Source organism: Hippoglossus hippoglossus, chromosome 21 (genome assembly GCF_009819705.1).
Source record: "Hippoglossus hippoglossus isolate fHipHip1 chromosome 21, fHipHip1.pri, whole genome shotgun sequence".
Lineage (NCBI taxonomy): Eukaryota > Metazoa > Chordata > Actinopteri > Pleuronectiformes > Pleuronectidae > Hippoglossus > Hippoglossus hippoglossus.
In genome coordinates, this window is record NC_047171.1 from 14,968,905 (window position 1) to 14,990,520 (window position 21,616).

At 43.4% G+C, this 21,616-nt stretch overlaps 1 protein-coding gene across 2 annotated transcripts in view; it reads left to right on the forward strand.

The window, feature by feature from the left end:
* Positions 1-21,616, forward strand: part of igsf3 (immunoglobulin superfamily, member 3) — a 78,672-nt gene that overhangs the window by 16,825 nt on the left and 40,231 nt on the right. For both annotated transcript variants that reach the window (XM_034573684.1, XM_034573685.1), the window contains one exon: positions 2,477-2,857. In XM_034573684.1, the coding sequence (XP_034429575.1) occupies positions 2,477-2,857 (381 nt within the window). The remainder of the gene's footprint in view (positions 1-2,476; positions 2,858-21,616) is intronic.

Below are 21,616 nucleotides of genomic sequence, written 5' to 3' on the forward strand. Positions count from 1 at the left end.
TATCTCTGTGAAGGAAGCCTTGGGACATATGTTGCATGATTCACTAGAACTGCATAAAAAAATGTATGTGATGTGCATGTTGGAAAATGACACTTACATGTACATTATTAAAGCACATTTGCATAATTTTTCACACTATTTTCCTTTCTTTTTGCTCCATAGTTACCGAGTTAAATATTTGAATTACAGGCATTCATGGGTAAATTTGAGAGAATTTACATCTTGATGAGTTGTGTGGGGGGTTCTTTTAGGAGAGATCAAGCCATAAGGAATGATTAGTTTAATCAGTGTTCATTTATATTATGCCACTGTGACTGAATTCAAATCCTGTTCAAGCGAGGGACTGTAAATCAGAGATTTGTAAAGATTGTATCAGCTCATCAGTGGGATGAGTTTCAAAAGGCAAGCGATAGACAAAAGACCTGACGCTCCGAGCTCAGGAAGGAAACACAAGACTTGTGATCGACACAGGCAGATTCTCGTGTTTGCAAACACAAATGTGCAGTAACTCAAACCAGTGACAGCAATCTGCAAAGGTGACAACCAGATAACCGTTTATTGTACCACACACACACACACACTCATGCATGTTTGTGCACACACGTACAGGAGTGTAAATGGTCTCGAGCTAATAAAGGTGAATGAAAAGTGGCGGTGTAGTGGAAGTGTGAGGGAAAGCTACAATGAGAGGAAAGAGGATGTTGAAGTTAAAAAGCTGTTCTGGTGAATTATTAATGCCGAGCATTGTGCCCACAGACACAGCCTCTTACAGACTCTTTTTCTCTCACACACACACACACACACACACACACACACACACACACACACACACACACACACACACACACACACACACACACGTGCGCACACTCACACACACACAAACCCAGCTGCAGTCCCCAGTTGCTTGTGCAGACAGGAAACAGCGTGCTTGTCACTCTGTCTGGATTTGGGGGGTTATGTGTAAGTGCTCTGTTGTCTCCGGCTGCAATGAGAGGGATGTTTGTAGTTGTTCCCTGAATGGTGAATGTTATGTGGGTGTGGTGTGTGTGTGTGTGTGTGTGTGGGGTGTGTGTCTGTGTGAATGCGTGCAAGGGATTGAGGCAGGATTTACATACAGTATGTCACTTGTCATAAATAATAGTAACAATCAGCCTTCGTGACAAGTCAATTACTCCCAATAGTCAACACATTAGTTCACTAAACTTGTGTTTTGTTGTGTTTAAACATTTTTTTTATATATTAATGAGTCAGAAGATGTTTAAACTTAATTTCTAATTCTGACCTTGAACATAATGAAGCCTTTTCAGCAAGCAGTTTTTTTTTAATTAAGGTAATTACATTTAACCTTCTGGTATTTCTTTCAAATATGTTTCTTACAGATCTAGGCTTCCATTTACACATGTGATTTGTATCATTATATATCTTAATCTCCATTATGTGGCAAGTTGAGCGCGACTGACTTATGGCTGATATGAACTGTTCACGAACCTATCAGTATCTGTTTATATTTATTGATATGCACAGGGGTTTTATTTTACAGAAAAAACAATGCAGAAAAACGTGTGTGTGTGAAATATTTTACACTCCAAAATGGGTATCTGCATCAGCCTCCAAAAATCTGTATCAGTTGGGCTCTCGTGGTTAGTGACATATTGAGAGTTTAAAAACTTGTACTTGTACATAAGCATACTTGCAAGCATTTTTTTTATTATGATACCTGTAAAGAACTGTGATATGTACTGAGTAGGAGAAAATGACTGTGAAAAATGAGTGTCACACTCTCTGGATGATATGACAACACCTCTTAATGACCACAACATACCTACTGGATGTTTGGCTCCTCTGTCCTGTTATCTCCTGTCACCTTTGAGCCACCAGAGCAATGAGCAGTGATTATTATTGGCCAGTATATCCGCCGGGCTAATTTATCATTTGAGCTCTAATGAGTAGTCCATGCACATCCTGGCTGAGGAATCTCGACGAGCACTAAAAAGTAATGATGCGTCAGGCAAGAAAGTATTTATTATCCATTTCAAAAACACCTGTACTCCGTGCAGCTTGACACACTTAACATGCTCTGCTGACTTTTTGCTGTTTAACCAGCTCACACTGACCTCTGTCCTAACTCCCAGATGGCTTCCTCTCACCTCGGTGTCGTGCAGCTGCAGTGCCGTCCTGGTGGCGAGGGGTTTAACATGCGCGTGTGTGAAGCAGCAGTGAGCGTGATTGGATCACGGCTGTTGAAAAGAGTCGTGAATGTTTCAGGTTGTTAGGGTTCGAAAACCATGTGTGCTTTGTGTGAATGTGTGTGTATATGAACACCTCAACCTCAGTGTGTGAACGTCGTGCTGTCTCTGAAGATGTCAGCTGCATAAACTCTGCCAATGGTTTATATTTAAACTACAGTTTGTAACTCATCTTTTTCTTCTCTCTCTCCCCACGCCATCCTTTGTCTCCCCTCCTCCGTCTGTAGCCGGTGTTGCCGTGGCTCAGAGAGTCGTAACGGTGGAGAGTGGACCGCTGACACGAACCGAGGGCTCCCACGTGACCATCTGGTGCAACGTGACGGGCTACAAGGACGGGGTGGAGCAGGACTTTGAGTGGTCCATGTATCTGGCAGCGGCACAGGACCGGGAGATCCGCATTGTGAGCACAGCTCAGCCAAACTATGCCTACACTGTGTACGCCCAGAGGGTGAACAGCAAAGAGATCTTTGTGGAGAGGCTGAGCCGCGACTCAGCTGTGCTGCACATCACCAAAGTGCAGGCCGGGGACCAGGGCCTGTTTGAGTGTTACACACCCAACACAGACGGGAGGTACCTTGGATCGTACAGTGCACGCACCAACGTCACGGGTGAGTCTCGAAGAACATACAAATACACACAAACTGTCCGTGGACAAATCAACCATGTGTGTGTACAGATAAACCACAGTTATAGTATAATGACTAATGACCTCTCCACCTACCTATAAACATAAACATAAACATCTTTGATGACTAGTGGTGCTTTGGAGCCATGTTTAAATTAAAAGACCCCCACTTTTTTGTATTCTGTGCTCTACTAATGACATTTTGTGCCTCGTTATGCAGATGATGTGATACAATTATTCAAACATGTCTGCAATTTTATCTATTGAATTGGAATCCAGTTTCGGTGATGACAGTTTACTTTATCATCTTTTAAAACACAAAGTGCTAATGGAATGCTAACGTAACGCGCCCCTCTGTTGTAGCAGTGTGACTGTGATTATTCTTCAGAGATTAAGTTGTGTTGTATTATTTTTCAAGGCTGGATTAACATGTTTGGAGTCCGAGGGCAAAGTTGAGCTGCGAGTCTCTGCTGATCCCTCAGTTTCACACACACATAAAGTGCTCATATATCCTTAAAGGGAAGCTTATAAGTACCCATTACGTATTGTGCACAGGGTCGATAAGCTGTACCATTACAGTTTGTCAAGAGCTCCCAACCCGATATCCTATTCTAGAATATTATCCAGGTTGGCTCTGTCAGTTAGTTTGACGTAATTTTAGCATGTGTAAAATGTAGGTATACAAATACAGGAATAACAATTAAATTAGCAGGGTTTGAAACAGGCCTCATGATGAAGGGACAATGCAGGACACACCACCTTGTGCTGTGATCTTGAATTTGATGTGTTGTTGTTTTGAGTTTTGGAAGTCCAAGTAAATCGGAAACAGGATATTTGTTAAAATCCGAGCAGCCAGACTGATCGCGTTAATGAGAAGTTACCTCGATGTGATGTGTGTATCCTATGGAAGGAGTGTGAGAGGAAGTGTTGCCCTCCAGAGTCACACAGAGTCGCACCTGTTCTGACCGGGAAGAAAAACAATCTCTCTCTCTCTCTCTCTCTCTCTCTCTCTCTCTCTACCACACACTCTCTCTCTCTCTCTCTACCTCACTCTCTCTGCCTCACTCATAAACCCTCACTCACAGCTCACGTACTTCCTTCCCACACCTTTTCCTTGACCTGAGCCGTTTCAATAACGCACCCGGTGTGTTGGCGTGATGTGTGGATGGTATGAACGGTACACAAGCCTCCTCCTCCCACTCTTTCCTGACACACACACACACACACACAGATCCATCCAATAGGCTCACAGCTGCTGGAGTTGGGGATCCCATTCCCTTCATAACTTCATAACTTCATGCCCAGGCGTGGCTGACCTTTTTCTCAGGGTCAGATTGTAACCCAAACCGTTATTGGGTGAACCTTTGGGTTGAACTTTTGTGTGACCCAGTTCATCCAGTGTGTGGAACTGAGAAATATTGATATTTATATTCTTTTTTTGGTCATTATCGGGTCAGACTGCAGAAACAAAAGCTACTGTTTGCTTAACACATCTATAGGCTTGTTTTTTTTAGTTGAAGAAGTGTTATTCTATGGACCTCAGCATTTGTGTTTTCTAGTATATAGGGCAGGGCTCATCAAACTGCACTGCTGATGGCTCACAGTATTTATAGATCTGTGTGAGAGTGGGAGCTTGACATGGTATGCAAGCAGAGGTGTTGAGGGACTTTGTAATCTCTTTCTGCGTCTGTAACCTCTTAACCCAGTTTTGGAGGTCAAGGGTACGCGGCAGGTTCTCTCCCGTCTTCCTCTCTGCTGTTCTTTTTGATACCCTCTCTGATCCCTAGCAGCTGCACGCCTCCGTGGACCATTGTGTGCAAACACCTCCCCCTCTTCCTCATCCTCCTGTTTTTCCTCCCTCTGTAATCTGTCTGTGTCCATTCATCAGCCGTGGCCTCTTTCTTTTAATTTGCTCTCGCTCTCTTGTGGTGAAAAAAAGGCCTTTGCAGATGCTGCCCTTGCAGAGACGTGTTTCAAGGGTGATGTCTAAAGGCAACCACAAGCAGGAGAGTATTACAGAGGAAATATGAGGAGGAGGGATATGACCTAGAAGGGCAGACAGGAGCAATGTTTCTGTGTGAGGGTGCGTGTCTGGCGGGGGGGTGGTTGGGTTAATTGTAGGGGTGGAAGGCCACACAGTCATTTGTACCCTGAGAGCTGCATTAAGAATTAGTCCCGGGGATGCATTTCATCCACTGTCACCTTTCTGTACAAAGAGCAGGTGAGGGTTTTTAACATGGAACTGGATCCCTGCTGCTGGAGGAAGAAAACCGTCTCAGTGGTGCACCTGGACACCCGCTCTCCCTGATAGGAGGACACAGTGTTTTCATGTGTTGTATTGTCTGTCACACAGAATGAGACACCCCAGCTGTAAATGTGGTTGATTGACTGGAAAACGATCCCTGCTACTCCTTGTTTAAGGAGATGCTTAACTGAGACTTTTCTCCTTTTCTTTAAAGGGAGTGAGCAGTCAGAAAGTTTCCCTCTCATACACTCTGATACCAGATTGATCAAATGGAAATGGGCCAACATTGCCTCAGGCAGTGTGGGAGTATTACACACATATGTGCGGCTGTGACTCAGGAGGTAGAGCAGGTCGGCTAACCAGAAGATCGGAGGTTCAATCCCTGGCTTTTATAGTCAGCGTGCGGAAATGTCACTGAACCCTGACTGCCGACGATATGTGATTGAAAAGTTAAAATAGTAGCACTGTATGTATTTAAGTGGTGTAAGTGGTTGGAGCTAAGAAAAGTGCTACATAAATACAGTCCCTTCACCATTACATTTACCATATGTAAAGAATAATTGGCCATCAAGGCACAAATCCCTGTAATGCAGAAAAAAGTTAGATTTTGAATGGGTCGGTAGGTGGATTGTTCAATCAGAAATCTCCATGAAATGAAATATTGGCCTAAATGCTTAAAACACCAATGGCTTCTTCACACCTACAGATGAATCGCCTTGTACGTGAAATCTCATTGTGACACACCTGCAGAGAAATGCCCACTTATTTAGATGCTGTTAGCTTCCAGCAGCACTAAACAACATACAGACAGTTGGCAACAAGCTGGAATATGAAGCTACTAAAAAGCCTTGTATTTCCTGTAGGAGGTGGTGGAGACCAAAAACAAAGTTATAAGTAGAGCAGAGTTAAGTCCATATCCTCCATATATTTAAATACTAATATGTGAGCCATATCAACTTTGTAAACAGATGAGATGTCAGTATCTTATACCAAGTTTTGTTGCCTCCAAGTGGCCAAAAATCAATTAAAGCACAATTTTAGAAAAACTAGAAATTGATTCTCTAAACTGCCTTTGCCATTTCTTACATTTTCGATTGCTACAGAGCAACTGTGGTTCAGGTAAACATTATTATACTCGCTCAAAGATGTGGATCGACAAGAAATGGGACCAATAAATGTCACACAAATGCATCAGTAAAAAGTGGAGTTCTGAAGCATCAAGGATTGAGCTGCACTGTGGTTACAGACAATATTTCTGTTGTAAAGTCAATTCTGTCTTGTAATTTCTCTAAAACTCTTATTTCTCTTTCGGAGGAGCCGTCGTTTTTCTTTGCCACAGAAGTTGTTTGTGCTGCGCTGTCTGTGATTAAGAGTGCGCTGAAGCTCTTTGAGGTCAAAGGTCACGTGTAGTTTCTTCGTACACACCCCCACTCTCTGATCTTTGCGAGATTGACTAAGCTTGGTCCGTTGCATGCGAGAGTGTGTTTCTGTGCTCTTGTTTGTTGCCTGTGCATGTGCGCGTGCTAGGATTTCCTCCTACACATCAGATTGTAGAAGAAACGGACAACAGCCTGACATGGCCGTCGTGGTTGTCCTTATCCTACGCACCAGCCTGTGTGCGAGAGAGTCCAACAGCCAGCAGAACAACAAGCCCTGGCTGAGGCAAGTGTCACACTGCTCCTGCTTATGAAGCTGCCGTATAGCCTCACTGTCATAGACGGCACCATAGGAGTGACTGTGCTGGCTGAGATACAGATTCAAGCCTCCACGTTTGGCAGTCGACATCCATCCTCAGTCCTGTAATAATGGAGCTGGAGAAGCAACGCCTTGATACATTAACAAACAAAAGCCCTCTCTGTTATTCACCGCCGCTGGACAACAGAAAGGAGGAAAACGTCCATCTTCAGATGTGTGATTAGAAAAAAAAATCCAAGTTAGGCAGGGAGCGGTTTTGAAGAAAAGAAAATGAGATGGACGGCGCAAAAAAGGCAGCAATGAGGAAATTGGAAAAGAGAGGAATGGAGACAGAAGCGACGCTATTTGAAATGGGTAGCGGGGTGATGCTGAATAGTGTGTGACCAATAAATGATGAGGTCTTCCACTCCACTCCAATGTGATTGGTTACACCTCCCCAGGGCATTACCCACAATACAACTGGCGCTATAGGGATGCACTTTAAATAGTCTCTGCCTGATGTGACTCCTAGGGTTAATGCAGTCACTAACCGCCATACCAGTTCTAAACGCAATTAGCCAGCACAAATCGAGGAAGCCGGGAAAGAAAAGGAAAGAAGGGGAAAGGGGCTGGAGATGAGAAGCAGGAATTTCAATTAGGCAGGAAGAGAGCTTTTGGGCGAATCATTTTCAGAACAAGCTGCGGTAAAATACCACATTTCTCCAGTCACAGTTTTCATTTTCATTACCGTTATGGCCTACTTTTTTTTTTTTTCAGTGGAGAAAAAAGGATCCTTTCACCTGCTAAAACAGTAGCCCTACAGTAAGCGAGTAATCTGTAAAGCAATGCCCGCCCAAGGTCAAAATGCAGTTATCTTCTTCTTTTGTGTGCATGTGTGTTTCTGCACACGTGCAAACCTTTTAAGCGTTTGTGGAGAGGCCAGAGAACAGAGGTGTTGATTTTTCTGTGCTTAGCAGAGGCTGTGCGCTGTTAAACACACATACAGAGTAAAAGTGGCTGAATCATGCTTGTGCTGAGCTCAGCGTTGTGTGTGGTTTTTTGTGTGTGTGTGTGTGTATGTGTGTCTGATTTGTATGTCTCCCTTGATTTTTCTTTCCTTTCTCAAGGGAGTTAGCCAAGTTGCACTCCTCTACTTCACTTAATGAGATAGACTGAATGGGTAGATGTCATCTCACATTCTGTCTTTTACACTGGGTGACACGGAGACACCCCCACCTCCCCTTTCCTTCCCCGTTCCGCCGCGTTCCATCTTCTCTCCCCCCATCAATCCGGGAGCTCCAGATTCGATTTAAGGCTGGTCCACGCCTCAGCCCCCCCGGTCGGTCTTGGTCATGTAGGCTTATGGTTACGTCAATACGGCTGTTCGTCGAGCTCCATCACGGGAGAAAGGCACACGGGTGATTGAAGCACATAGCATACGATTGTAGAGGGAAGTAGTGATTGAATTAAGATGGAGCAGCAAAATGGGAAGGGTAAAAATAGGAAGATAGGAATCTCTTTTAGTGAAGACAAATGGTTGAATGGTGCGGACAAAGAAAGTTAGAGTAAGATGTATTGGAGGGAAAGGTGAGCAGTCAGGAGAACGTGCAGATAAATAGACAGGGGAAGTTATATCTCTGTGTCTCTCGGTATTGATTGGGAGCAGAGGCCTGTTTGTGACGGGAGCATTTCATCTCCCTCATCTCTCCTTGCACTGACACTTCTGGCTTTTTTTCGGCTCTCCCCCCCCTCTCTCTAGCCTCGCAATCACCTCTCACTTTCATTTACAATTACATTTGTGTGTGTGTGTGTGTGTGTGTGTGTGTGTGTGTGTGTGTGTGTGTGTGTGTGTGTGTGTGTGTGTGTGTGTGTGTGTGTGTGTGTGTGTGTGTGTGTGTGTGTGTGTGTGTGTGTGTGTGTGTGTGTGTGTCGTGTTTATGCACATCCTGGCTCTAAGCTGCAAACCCGGCAGGACTCCAGATGGAAAGAGATTTTATCACTGCGTCTGGCTTGCCATTTTCTCGCACATCTCATCCACTTTAGCGGACAGGGCTTCCCGCTCCATAATATTACCGCCATTCAGACCCACCATATACACAAATACGCAGGAAACAAACAGAGTCACAGTCACACGCTGAAGTGAGCCGTCAGTCAGGACAGATGTCGCACACGTAATTGAGCCTGAGAGGTACGGCGCTGTAGTGCTCCCAACGGAACACATGCTTTCTACTGAACATCGCTGAAGAGGGCTTTAACAACCCGGCGGATCACTGCGGCAGACAATACAACTGCTGAATACAGTAGAACATTGTTGCACTGTGAATAAAACAAGGCCGCTATACAGAGCAACTGACAGCCCAGTACTTGTAGGGCAATCTGTGATGCATCGTGAGTACGGTGTGTATTGGCACTTAAGATTATTTTAGATTCTCCTTCACGTAATACCACCAGACATAGAGCAGGTTTTAAAAAATATACTGTTCAACAATTATTCATAAAATGCCTAAAAACGATTGAAACAACGTTTCTTATTTTATTGACTCAAATACAGAGACATCCCAAATTTTATTCAGGGTCAAAGGATGTTTCATTTTGTTCGTCTCCTAATTGAGTCATATCCTCTTTACCTGTGGCTTTGTCAGTCTCTGCTATAAGTCAGTTAGCCAGTCGGCCGTTTGGTATTCCTCACTCATAGTGGATCACGATTATTCATTGCCATTTGCTGCATAACGTTCACAAATACAACTTGAAAACATTACCTCATCCCTGAACATGAGTCGTGTCGTGCCAGGTAGACTTTCATCAGCAATGGTAGTGATGACAACAACTCCCATGATCCCAAGCTGCCTCATGATGTCGTCAAACAAGGTCTTCTGTTTTGATTGAAAGCCTACAAGTGGCCAAAGTTGCATATTTGTATGTTTTTTAAAGGAGAAGGATGGTCATAAAGACATTGATTTGATTCTTTTCCCCCTTTTACTGAACTGAATGTGAAATTAACTAATAAAGAAACACTGTGGCATTATTTCTGAGAGTGCCCTCAATTTACTTTTAGTGCTCGGAACAGAAGTGTGATTCGGGGACAGCGAGAGAGTGGGTGGAAAAGAATGAAGTTGAATCCAAGTTTGAAATTGTTACACAAATCCCAGGGCGTCGTGAAAAGGGCTGCTCTCGAAGCTGGGGCAGAGAATCAAGTAAGTAACTGCAATCACATTAGACAGGGAGCGTTTTGGAGGAGCAACTGCATTTTAACTTTGTCTTGAGATGTGTAAGCTTGTTACGAAAAGGGTCTAAATCAAATCTGGCTGCCTGACACGAGATACTCTGATAGTCCGAGGTGGCTCTTAGGTCTTGTCAACTGCCTGTCACTTGCTGTGAGTCAGAAACACTGAATAGACACAGTTAGGCAGAGGGCATGTTGGATAGAGGACAAAGTGGCAGAAGCAAAGTCAAAGAGGACTAGAGCGATGCTACATGTCTTCACAGGTCCGACGTTTTAGTCCTGATCCGAATGGACCTGTCAAAAATTGGACATGCATCTTTTTTAAAAAATGGTTCAAGCCCAGTCGCAGAGACGCTGCAGACATTTTGACATGTCATAGCAGGAGAAAGCACAGGTGTTACTAAATAACGATGGCTCCGTGCGGTCCAAGTATCCCAGTAAAACATGTCAGCGTGACACTGAGCCGGTGTGCGAAAGAGCAGGACCCTGAAACTGAAACACCTAATTGGAATTGAGCCATCATTCATTTTACACCCGAGCTTTCATACCGTGTCATGTCAAAAACGGTGGCGTGAAAAAAACGCCTGTAGACCCGAGGAAAACTGGACCGGATCCAAAAGCATCTTCTTCCAAATAGAGAAATAAAAAAAAAAAAAAGATGTGTGAGAGAATGCCAGTGCTGACAGCAGGATGGTGTGCCACTATAATTATCGCACTGTGTTGAATTTTTCGGGCATTTCACGCCCTTTGTTATTGAAAACATTCATTTTTGAAGATAGCTGGGATTTGCTGGCATTTACACACAGAGACTCAAGGCCCATGGTGAGACAGTGGGATCCTGGACTGCTCGGATAGGACCCAGCTACATCCACGCTACCACGTAGTCTGTCCCGTTTTTTGGTTTGAAAACTCCAGGGGGAGCATTTAAGTCCGGACGGGCAAAATCATAGACATTTAGAACCTAGATTGACAATCACTAGCGGGCAGATCTCCATTAAGGCCCATATTGCACTCTTCCCACACATCTGGATATTACATTTGCAGATTTCTTCCAGATTTCTCGCTTCAATTTTTTTAAAAATACGTCAAATTCTGTGAGCACATTACTGAATCAAAACCGTTGATGCATAACTGAATCCCTATTATCTCAGCTACACATTGGTAGTTATTTAGGACAGTGCATGGTGGACTGCCCCCCCCCCCCCCCCATTAAAACATATTTAAACCAGTTTAATCTGGATTTTTATTCTGATCTGCACCAAATTGTACACAGTAATACACACCCATCACCCTGAAATTTGCCTAATTTCCATGACTCATTCCCTGAGAAAAAGGTCTTATGTCGCATTGTTAACAAAAGTGATCAAAATTCCTCTATCTGCCCATTTTTCTGGATTGGCGCCGATGTCTTATCCTTCCATCAAGCTTCGTGGCATTCCGTTTAGATGTTTTTGTGTAATCTTGCTCACAAACAAACGTACAAATCAACCAAACAAACACATGGAAATCCCTGCCCTTTCTCTCACCATTGGTTTTCACAGTATTTACTGAACAGAGATGACTTCTGACGGAGCTAAAACACTCGTCTGGACGGGGACGTTTTAGTCTTTTAGTTTTAAAAGGAAAACATAGTAGTATGGATGTAGCCTCGGCCCAAATCAGGTCCCAGGTCAGCTCTATGATACTATGAAGCCAGCAGACACAGAGACGAGGCTGGATTGTGTTTTAGCACCACATGCCTCTGGCTCTACATATTTGTGTTGAGTGTGGTGGGCCAATTAAGAAGCTTTTGCCATTAAACATGAACCTAAATGCTCTCGTAGCCTACAGACATACTTTCATGCATATACTCTGCTTTGCAAATTTTGGCTGTTACCCTTATGAACACATAAATGATGTCAGAGATGCTCCCCTGCATTTAGCTTGTCGCCCACATTATAGCTGAGCTAATGAGAAAGGATTTAGTGTGATAACAAATGCTTGTGTACGTGCGTGTGTGTGTTTTCAGAGTATATGTTTGTTAATGTTTATATAATGGGCTAAAGATGTGCTAGTGTTCCTCTTGTTGATTTGATTAACTTAGCAAAGCGCTAAACCTCAGGGGCCCGCTGCCTCCTCTCCGGCAGATTAACAGAGCACAGCCCCAGTTTTGAATATGAATTCCGCATGAATATGGATGTGAATGGATGTGCTAATGAGTGTTTGTGTTCATGTCGTAAAAAATGTGTGTTAGTAGAGAGTGGAACTTGCAGGATTGCTGCCTGCAGGACTCGTGCGGTTGTAAGTGTGGTCCAGGACACTCGGGCCGGCTGCTGCTGCATTGTTTGATGTCGGCAGCTGCTTTGAAGCCTTATCTGAGCACGAGGGGGGCAGGAGGTTTTTCCTGGTCCGGGTGATAACCCTTTTTGACACGGACACGTATGCACACACAGGCATCGGAATCCATTTGCACACATTCATATGGACAAGAACGTGCACAGATTTGGGCTCTTGCGTCCTCGGGCAGGTTATTCAATCACTGGCAGACGCAGTTAAGATGCTGAGACAGGGATTCTTTTCAGTGATGTATCCTGTGCACGGAGAAGTAGACGAGCGGGATTATTAGAGAGCAACTGCACTCAGACAAATGATTTTTCTTGCACTACCAACTCGTGGGTGGCAGTGATGTAGATGTTTGTGCAACACAGCTGGCTGTGCTGCAGTCGATTTGGCTGTGCCAGCATGCAGATTGTACAAAGCAGCAAGGGAGAGGGAAACACTATGAGGAGCAGGCGTCACATCAGACAGAGGGCGTGATGTTAAATATCAGTCCACCGCAAATCAAAGATAGGGTTGTAGCTGTATTCGCTTTTGACGGGATATCACGTCATGAAAATTGACGGTTATCATACCGTGCACATTTGCTCATTGCACATCTCTCCTCCTCAACTGTCTGTTAGATTTACTCCACAAACACATGCAGAGAAAAAGGCAGAGAGAAGAGAGACTGCCAATCTCCCCCGAAAAGAAACTGAATGCATCATTTTGGATATTCCAAAAATGAACTTGGATGCAGATTGGCAGTCAAAGGAGGATACACTTCAAACATGTTGGCCCATCTTGAGGAACACCACCCCTCTGTGCGGATCACAGTATGTGTCCCGTTTATAACTTTAATCCCAAAACGAAAAGACGTGAATATTTAAATGTCGACCATAAAAAAGCCAATGAAAGTATTTTCGACATCACTGATCCTGGCTACATCTTCGTCGTCTATGTGACGATACTTCTCGCTATTTTCACAAACAGAATATTAAATCAATCAATGGAGGAATTCATCAGCACATTAATTCATAATGAAAAGAATCATTATTTGCACTTTGATAACCAAAAAGTTGAAACGTGCTCCACCTCAAACAACTACAACAGTAAAACCCTGCTTTTGATTATGGTTTAATGGATAATAAGACAATCACATGACTTTTTTCTGCAGTGAATATTTGAATACTTTATTTACATATTTGTTACAACACTGACATTTTATTAAAATTCTCATTGCAGGAGTTTTATGTGTAGCAGTACTTTTACAGTGTTTTATTATACTTAAACGTAAAACTGTGAATACTCAAAATTCAAACTTGTATGTTTGAAAAAAAAAAAAAACAGCTTTCATTGATTTAAACTTTAATAATAAAATGAACTGTGAAATACTGTGAAACTTTAGTTTTCTCTTGAAAATGCCACAGTAAACTGGAATATTATCAACTTATTCTTTGCACTGGCAAGGATAGAAAACCATTTAGATTCAGCCACAAGCCATGATGACATATTGAAATGGTGGGATAAACCATGCCGATAAAACCACCACTGCTGCTGTGATCATAAGTTGTTTACTGCGTCAATATTTTTCCCTGCATACAAGATCCAGTTTGGAGAAACTATTGGAGAAGTCACCACCTCCGTGTCCTTTTCTTGGCCTGTGAATAAGCCCTGTTCATACAAGTTTAAAGATTAACATCACACCCACCTCATTAGCATCCTAATCACATGCTTCATTTCTTTTTTCTGCAACGGGAAACTGAGGATTAGTTTAAACATCTTACGCAATGATATTTAAGTGTGGGCCGTGGAGCCGGCTGCAGGCTGTTGTTGCTGTAGTAGAAGTGGAAAAGTAAAAGTGGGAGAAGCCTCGGAGGCTACAGGCTCATTTTGGTGAAGCGGCACTATGGCGAGCAAGCTGATGACCCTCAAGCTCCGTCTCAGGGACACGCCGCTATCTAGTATCTGCAGTGCAGAGTCGGGTAATGTACACGCATTCTCACACATATCTAAACGCTTTAGCAAGGACTTTTGACTTTGTGTAAAGACACACACACACACACACACACACACACACACACACACACACACACACACATTTACACTTGACGGTGAGCTGAACAATAGTCCTGCATGCGTCCATTGTTGCAAAAAGGCACCTGCCAATCTCTGTACCAGAAACCATTCCCCGCACACATGATCAAACACACATGCTTCATACACAGTCACTCAAATTATCCTCGTCATGGTGGCTGAGGTGTGTTCTTGGAAAAGTATCTGTCGATTGTTGCAGGACTTGTGCTCCTGCAGCTGTCAATGTGTTTCCTCAGCGACGACCTGCCCAGCTTGTTGTGGCTCTCAGTAGCTAATACCATTTGTCATTCTTTACAAGCAGCAAAGCCTCTAAGAACACACTCCCCACTGGCTATTTTTGTCTTCATCTGATCAATTTTGCTGGTATTTGAGCAGAAGTGAAGGGGTCGAAGGTGGCTTCCTAGGCTTTCACAATAAAATAAATCCTTGCGCCTGACTGGGCTGAACATAAGCTGATTTGGATGTTTAAAAATACTGCACAATCATTTAAATGTCAGATTTCTCCTGCCCGACCCAGTGCAGGACTCAGGAGCTGAACCCTCAAACCAAACGTAGCTCTCAAATATCAGTCTCCACCTTACAGAGAACTACATGTTTGTCCCCACAGTGGTTACAGAGTCTCCATGGACTCAGTGTGCATTCAGGTTTAAGTCCCCATGGGATGTTAACACAAGCCCACGAGCGCACACAAACTGACAGAGCCACGACCGGTCCCTTCCTCGCAATTGACCGCGAGGTAGACAACAGGCATCTGCTGCCACCTGTGCCTTTTCGCCTTTGTGCAGTATGTGGTAGCGAGATGGGTTTTGCGTGTATGAGGGGGGTGGGGCTGGCATATGCCTGAATCCCCTCAGCGCTGGCAGCTCAGACAGACAGTTGCTCCCTCATCTGCTGCCCTGCTGGACGTGTGCCTGGTGACTGAGCGCTGCCCACCTCCCCTCGCTGCCCTCGACTTGTCTTTTTCTCCCCCTCTGTCCCTCTCTGTGTCTCGTACGCCAACACAACACATGCACCCCTCGCTAATACGGCGCACATCTGGCCAGCCTCCACACGCTGCTCCACTCAACCCTCGCCCAACCCCCTCGCTGTAAAGTGTAAGCGATACTCTCGATCTTGTTATTGTGTGTTTATGCACGATTCAAAAGGCTTTAGGTAGGACAATATTTTTAGATTCATGTGCCAACGTACCTTTTAGTGAAGAAGGCTTTGTAGCCTGATAAAAACACAGTATGTTCTGTAACGTTTACATGCACACACACACACACACACACATGGTCAGATGGCTGGGGTTATAACTGATTCTATCCTCGGGGAAGTCTTTAATTGGTCACAGTGCTTCACCATCTGGGGCTGGAGCGACGGATGGAGGGAGGGATGAAGGGAGATTTTAGGCGCTCCTGTAAGGGGTACGGAGAGATGGAAAGAGGCGGAGAGACTGACTGTAAGTGCAGAACAGGGATGGAGCTTATTAGTTTTAATACTTGCACCTCCAGTAATTTTGGAATCGTAATATACTTCCTAACTGCTTTTTATAGTGCACAAGTGGGAGGGTGCACGAATGCGATTGATTGCACGTGAAGTGTTCATGTGCCCGGGTGCATTCCTGTGTGCCTGCAGGTAGACTGGTTATTGCGTGGCATCTGTGTGTTTGTGTGTAGAAGTGGCGATGACTCTGGGGTGCGTGTGTTTTGGCTGATGTTGGCAGACGGAGCCGTGCCCTGCACATGTGCTAACAACCTCCAGGACAGCATTAAAGGACAAGACAAACCGATACACAGTCGGTATCCGTGTGTATTTCTCTCCTCCTGAGTGTTTGCTGCAATTTACAGTGTTTGGATCCACGGGCAGACGGAAGGGTGGAAGAAGTGCACGGCAGATAAAGCGATGGAGAAAGTGGGTCTGAAGCTGGGAAGTGTAGGGACAGGGAGAGGAGTGTGATGCTGAATGGGGGGGGAAGGAATATTTCACGTGTTTAGGCATGATGAGTAAATCTTTGATGCTCCAAAGGATTTCAGTCAACGATAGCTTTGCACACAGCTCTCCTCAAACACTCTTAGGAAGATTTGTCTTTCATACTCCCACCTCTCCTCAGACTGCCCCTCCTCTCACGCCTTGCCTTTTAATCTGCCGCTTACTCTCCATCTTCCCAACACACTCACTCAGGCTCATTTCCTGGCTGGGCCTCAGCGAGAGGTAGTGTCATATGTATGTGTGTTTGTGCGCGCCTGTGTGTGTTAGTGTTAAATCCTCCTCTACTGTCTTTGTGTGAACAGCGTCTCATATCTGAAAGCTTCTTCTCACCATGGATCCCTCTCTTATCGCAACATTCAGCCTTTTAACTCAACGTCACCATTCTTCTGCTACAATAACAAAGCCCACTAATGCCCGTCTTTCTCTTCTCTTTTCCTCACCCACTTCCTCCTTTTGTTATACGTCTTCCTCTGTGCTTGCGCTGTCACGGGTAGTAAACATGGAGAAATGTTCATAAGTTCACTAAAACAAACTTGAGCAAATTGAAGGTAACAGTTCTTCAGATATAGGCCTTTTTTCATAAATTTTCTTTCCATTTATTATCATATATTATATTGGTAATGCTTTACTTTAAGTGTCTTTTAAGCGACTCTTAAAGAAAGAGCTGGCAGGTGGATGTGGGTATTAATTCTTTGAACATTTCCTGAAAAAAGGCTGTAATATTTATATTCTTCACTTGGTAGAGAGAATAAAACCAGCATTTTATTTAATTTTATGTTATTTTATGCAAACCGACGACAATTTTTTAACCAGCATTTAATTTGATTATATTTTATTTTATGTATACCCGGGGAGAGCTGTAAACACAACATTAGCAAACAGTTGCCTATTTACACATCCAGTAGACAGCATTTAACAGTTAGCATTCATTTAGAGTCATGTTTCAAGCTAACTGGATAATTTATGAACATACATATATATATAGATATATATCGCAGTAGCTGAACATGCTCCCTAAAATGCTAATGTTCAAATGTTAACCTGCTAATTGCCCAACTGTTCACATCATTGAACTTGATTCGTAATTTTCCAGCCATCATTTCTTTGCTCAGAGAAGGTATAATTTTGGATAATTTCATATATCACTATGTCTGTGGGTCAACTGTCTCGCTGTTAAATGAACCAAATGGATGCATCTAATTATTTTTACTTGAATGTTGAAATGACAGATAAAATAGACTCAACTATTCAGTCATTATCTTTGCGTCTTAAATCCTCCTCTGCTCTCATTGGAGGTTCAGCTTGTATTGTTCAGGAAGTTATTAGGAAAATAAGGAACCCATGAAATAAAGACATCAAGAAATGTAATGTAGGGTACACATAATTGAAATGCTATGATGGAATGAGTGGCCTTCTAACTTCATGCATTTTGCAAATTCGGCAAAAGCAAGTACAAAAAAAACAAAACATGCTGTGTCAGTAAGTTCTGTTATTAACTTGCTGTATAATCGTCCAAAAAATAATTTTAATAAGCAGCACACCCCTGAGGACTGTTTGTAATGCAGTGACCCAGTATGGCTGAGTCACATCTCTGGAGGAAATGTTTGGGTGAACATGGGATGGCAACTTCCTTCTGTTATCCAGAGCCCCCTCTTTTATACAGAGATCCCGACCTAAAGCCGTTAAGAAGACTCCCTCATTGTGCCGCCTTTGGTTGTTTACACTGAACCAAACAAACTGCTACATGACGCCGCCCCCGTGTGTGGTTTTTAGAAAGCATGCCAGCGTTCCAGAATCAGAGGCGTGTCATGTAAGACAACAACATCAGGATTTCTCCCACCATGCCGGCGCTCCGTCTTATACTCTGCTGCCGGGATAAAGGTGGAACAGCAATGTCTTCTACGTATATATGTTTTATACAGAAAGGGGAGGTGGAAGAAACGCACAGTTCCCTCCTTGAACAGGCTGTGCAAGATTGTGTTTTGTCTGTGTGTGTTTGTCGGAGAGCAGCTGTTCCCACAGGATTGACTGTGCATGTGTGTTTGGGTGTGTGAGAGAGAGACAGAGAGAGAGACAGAGAGAGAGAGACAGAGAAAGAGGGAGAGGCTGCCAGATTATGATGTGCTTCTCCTGCTACCTTTAGGTATAATGAGCTGTATTAGCCACAGGGGCCTAGCTCTGTTTCTGTCTCTCTCTCACACACACAGACCAGATGTTACACCCTTTACTAGTTTTATGACACCCCCCCCCCCCCCCCCCCCCCCCCCCCCCGAGGACATAAACCTTCAACTATCACCATGGTCATTGTCTGACTGACATATACAGTGTAATCCGGTTACAGAGGAATCAGCACTCGAAAACCGAGTTGGAGTATGAAGTAGTCTGAGAAAAACAGAATAAGTGATAATTGGGTGCTGACGAGCAACTTGCCTGTCTAGAAGGGAGCTCGCCAGATACTGTGGCACCGGCGAGAGGGGGCGTGGACGGCGGTGGTGATGGCGGCGGCGGGGAGGGGGCTGCGTAGACGGAATAGGGCTGGAGTGAGGAGAAAACTGTGAGGAGAGAAAATGGGACAGAGCCTGGAGAAGAGTGGTGGTGTAAGGAGACATGAAAGATCGCTTCCTCTTTATTAAATGAAGAGGCCTTTTTCCTTTCAGTTATTGTGACCCGAGTGTTGGAGCACGATGTGCACAGTTGCACTCACACACCCACTGAGAGTGATTTTCCAGTAGTGGGGGACCTCACCGCTCCGTACTGGAAATCTCATAACAGCATCTGAGAGATCTTTTATATCCTCTCACCCTTTTTCTATTTCATCCCCCTCTTTATTTCTATTTAATCTCTCTTCGTGTTTTTAGAAGATTGGAGGTGGTGTGTTAGGATAGGGCCAAGTGGAAGCCTCTTTGATCAGACTGGATAATGGGAGATACTCTCCTCTTCTCAGTGGCTCATTTAAAAAGCAAATTATAGAAAACATTTCATTTTTATTTTTACAAGCTTCTTGTTAAGTCTCAAAATATCAAAACCAAGCTTGTTTTGAATCTCAAAATCATGCTGTTTTCAGTATGGGGTATTATGAATGGAGTTAATTCTCAATTTGTGATCCAGATAATAAACTAGAATGGCACTTAGAAGAACGCATATGGCCGCCAAGGCCCAACAATCCCCTTATGAAACCTTATGTAATCTGGATTTTTATTTGGATCTGCACCAGATTTCACTCACTCATAGATGTCGGTCCCATGTCGGATTTTTTCTAAAATCCTGATCCATGAATTCTCTGAGAAATCAAGGAAAATTGTTGAAAATCTCACAATGTTAATGACAGTGAAAAAATATTCCAGGATCCCTTGATCCTTCCATCAAGTTTCATGGAAATCGGTTCAGCAGTTTTTACATAATTCTGCGAACAAACAAACAAATGCTGACGAAAACGTCCTTGGTGGAGTAACAACTGTGTATTCACTCATAATGTATGAAGAGCCATTTTATTCTGTGCACACGTTTAGACATGCATTGAAATCCCTGACATGTTTCCAGTGGGGCTCTGTAGGAGAATGCTCTGGACATTTTCCAGACGTTTTCCTGCCAGTGCCCTAGTAAAGTGTCCAGAGATTGTCCAAGTGAGCCCACGTGAGAATACAGCAGGAAAATTCACAGTGAGCAATTGCACGTGTTGATAACGTTTCCAACATGTGACGAAGGCGACAACTTGATGAATACAAATATCTGTGGAGCCATGCACATAGAAGACACTGACGAAAATGTCAGTTTGGAAAGACAATGAGACAAACTCCAAAGTCTGGACACAATTTTCTGGGAATTTTCTAGAGTTCATGTCTGAAAAACAGCTATAGATTAGAAAGAAAACCATCCTTTCTCTCCCGCTCATGATCATTCTGTTTATGATTCGCAGTAAATGTAGAAAACTGTAGTTTATCATATTTAAAATATCAAGGGGAAGACGGGAAGGGGTTGACGTGCAACATGAGGCCAAAATCAAAACTGCTTCTGCTCTAGTACACACAATTTGACTGCATGGCTGCTTTGATCTGCAGGGAGAAAAAAAATTATTGCGAAAAGAGACTGACTGACTCAGTTTTAGAATAAGTGCTTGTAAAAAAAACATCTATGGCTGCTGATGAGCCATGAATTCATGTGATCAAGGTCCTGCAGTTTGCAGATACCGAGAGTCTTGAGTTTTGTTGCTCTTGTTATGTGATGTGATCGATGTGATGTGGTGTGATGAAAGTATTTAGTCATTATGCCAAAAATGTTTTCAGCAATGTGAGAAAACATTCACGCCTTTGACCAAGACCGTAGCTGTGTCAGAGTAAATGTTTGACAGTTTTCCAATCCGTTAACGAATTACAAATAATTGTGTGAGACTCCACATAAAGACTAATGAATTTGCTGTCACTTTCCTCATTGTGTTTCCTTATTAAAGAGTCATGTTTCAAGGCATCGTCAACAACCTGCCATCAAGACGTGGCCATATGGACTACAATTTTAAAAGTGGAGGAATTATCTGAGTTTGTGTGTCTGATGAATTGATATATTTACTTTTATGTAAGAACTCACTTAAATTATAACTTCTGCCAAGAAGATTATTTTTTTCCCCCTCTCTATTGTTTGGTTTAGTTAGTTTGTTTGCGAGATATATACAAAACTTACAGAACGGAAACGGAACCATTACATTTTAGTGTGGATCTGCAGAAAGAGGCGTATCCAGGAACATCGCGAGTTCAGGCATTTTTTTTAATTAGTTTTTACATTTTCACTGATTTACCAGGGAATAATTTATGCATCTAACTTAAATAAAATCGGCCATGTTTATGAAACTTAGATCTAAAATCTATGAGTGTGTGCAATTCGGTACATCTTGATTGAATTTAAGGAGCCTGCTGGGCCATGTTGGAGGTATGTGCTCTACTGAGGGCCATTCTAGTTAGCATTTATTTTTAACGTTAAAAATAAATTGCATATAAATAATCACGAGAAACCGCTAGCTCGCCTGTTAGTTGGGCACCCTGCAGGCTTGCGTCCCCCTGCTGCAGCTTCAGGTTTGGTTCCGACCTGGCTCTCTCTCTCTCTCTCTCTCTCTCTCTCTCTCTCTCTCTCTCTCTCTCTCTCTCTCTCTCTCTCTCTCCATATCTTTCTCTACTTTAACTCTTTCGCTGAAATAAATTGTAATTTTTTGCTTTGCTTTTATTGCTGCCCATGTTTGTCTTCAGATT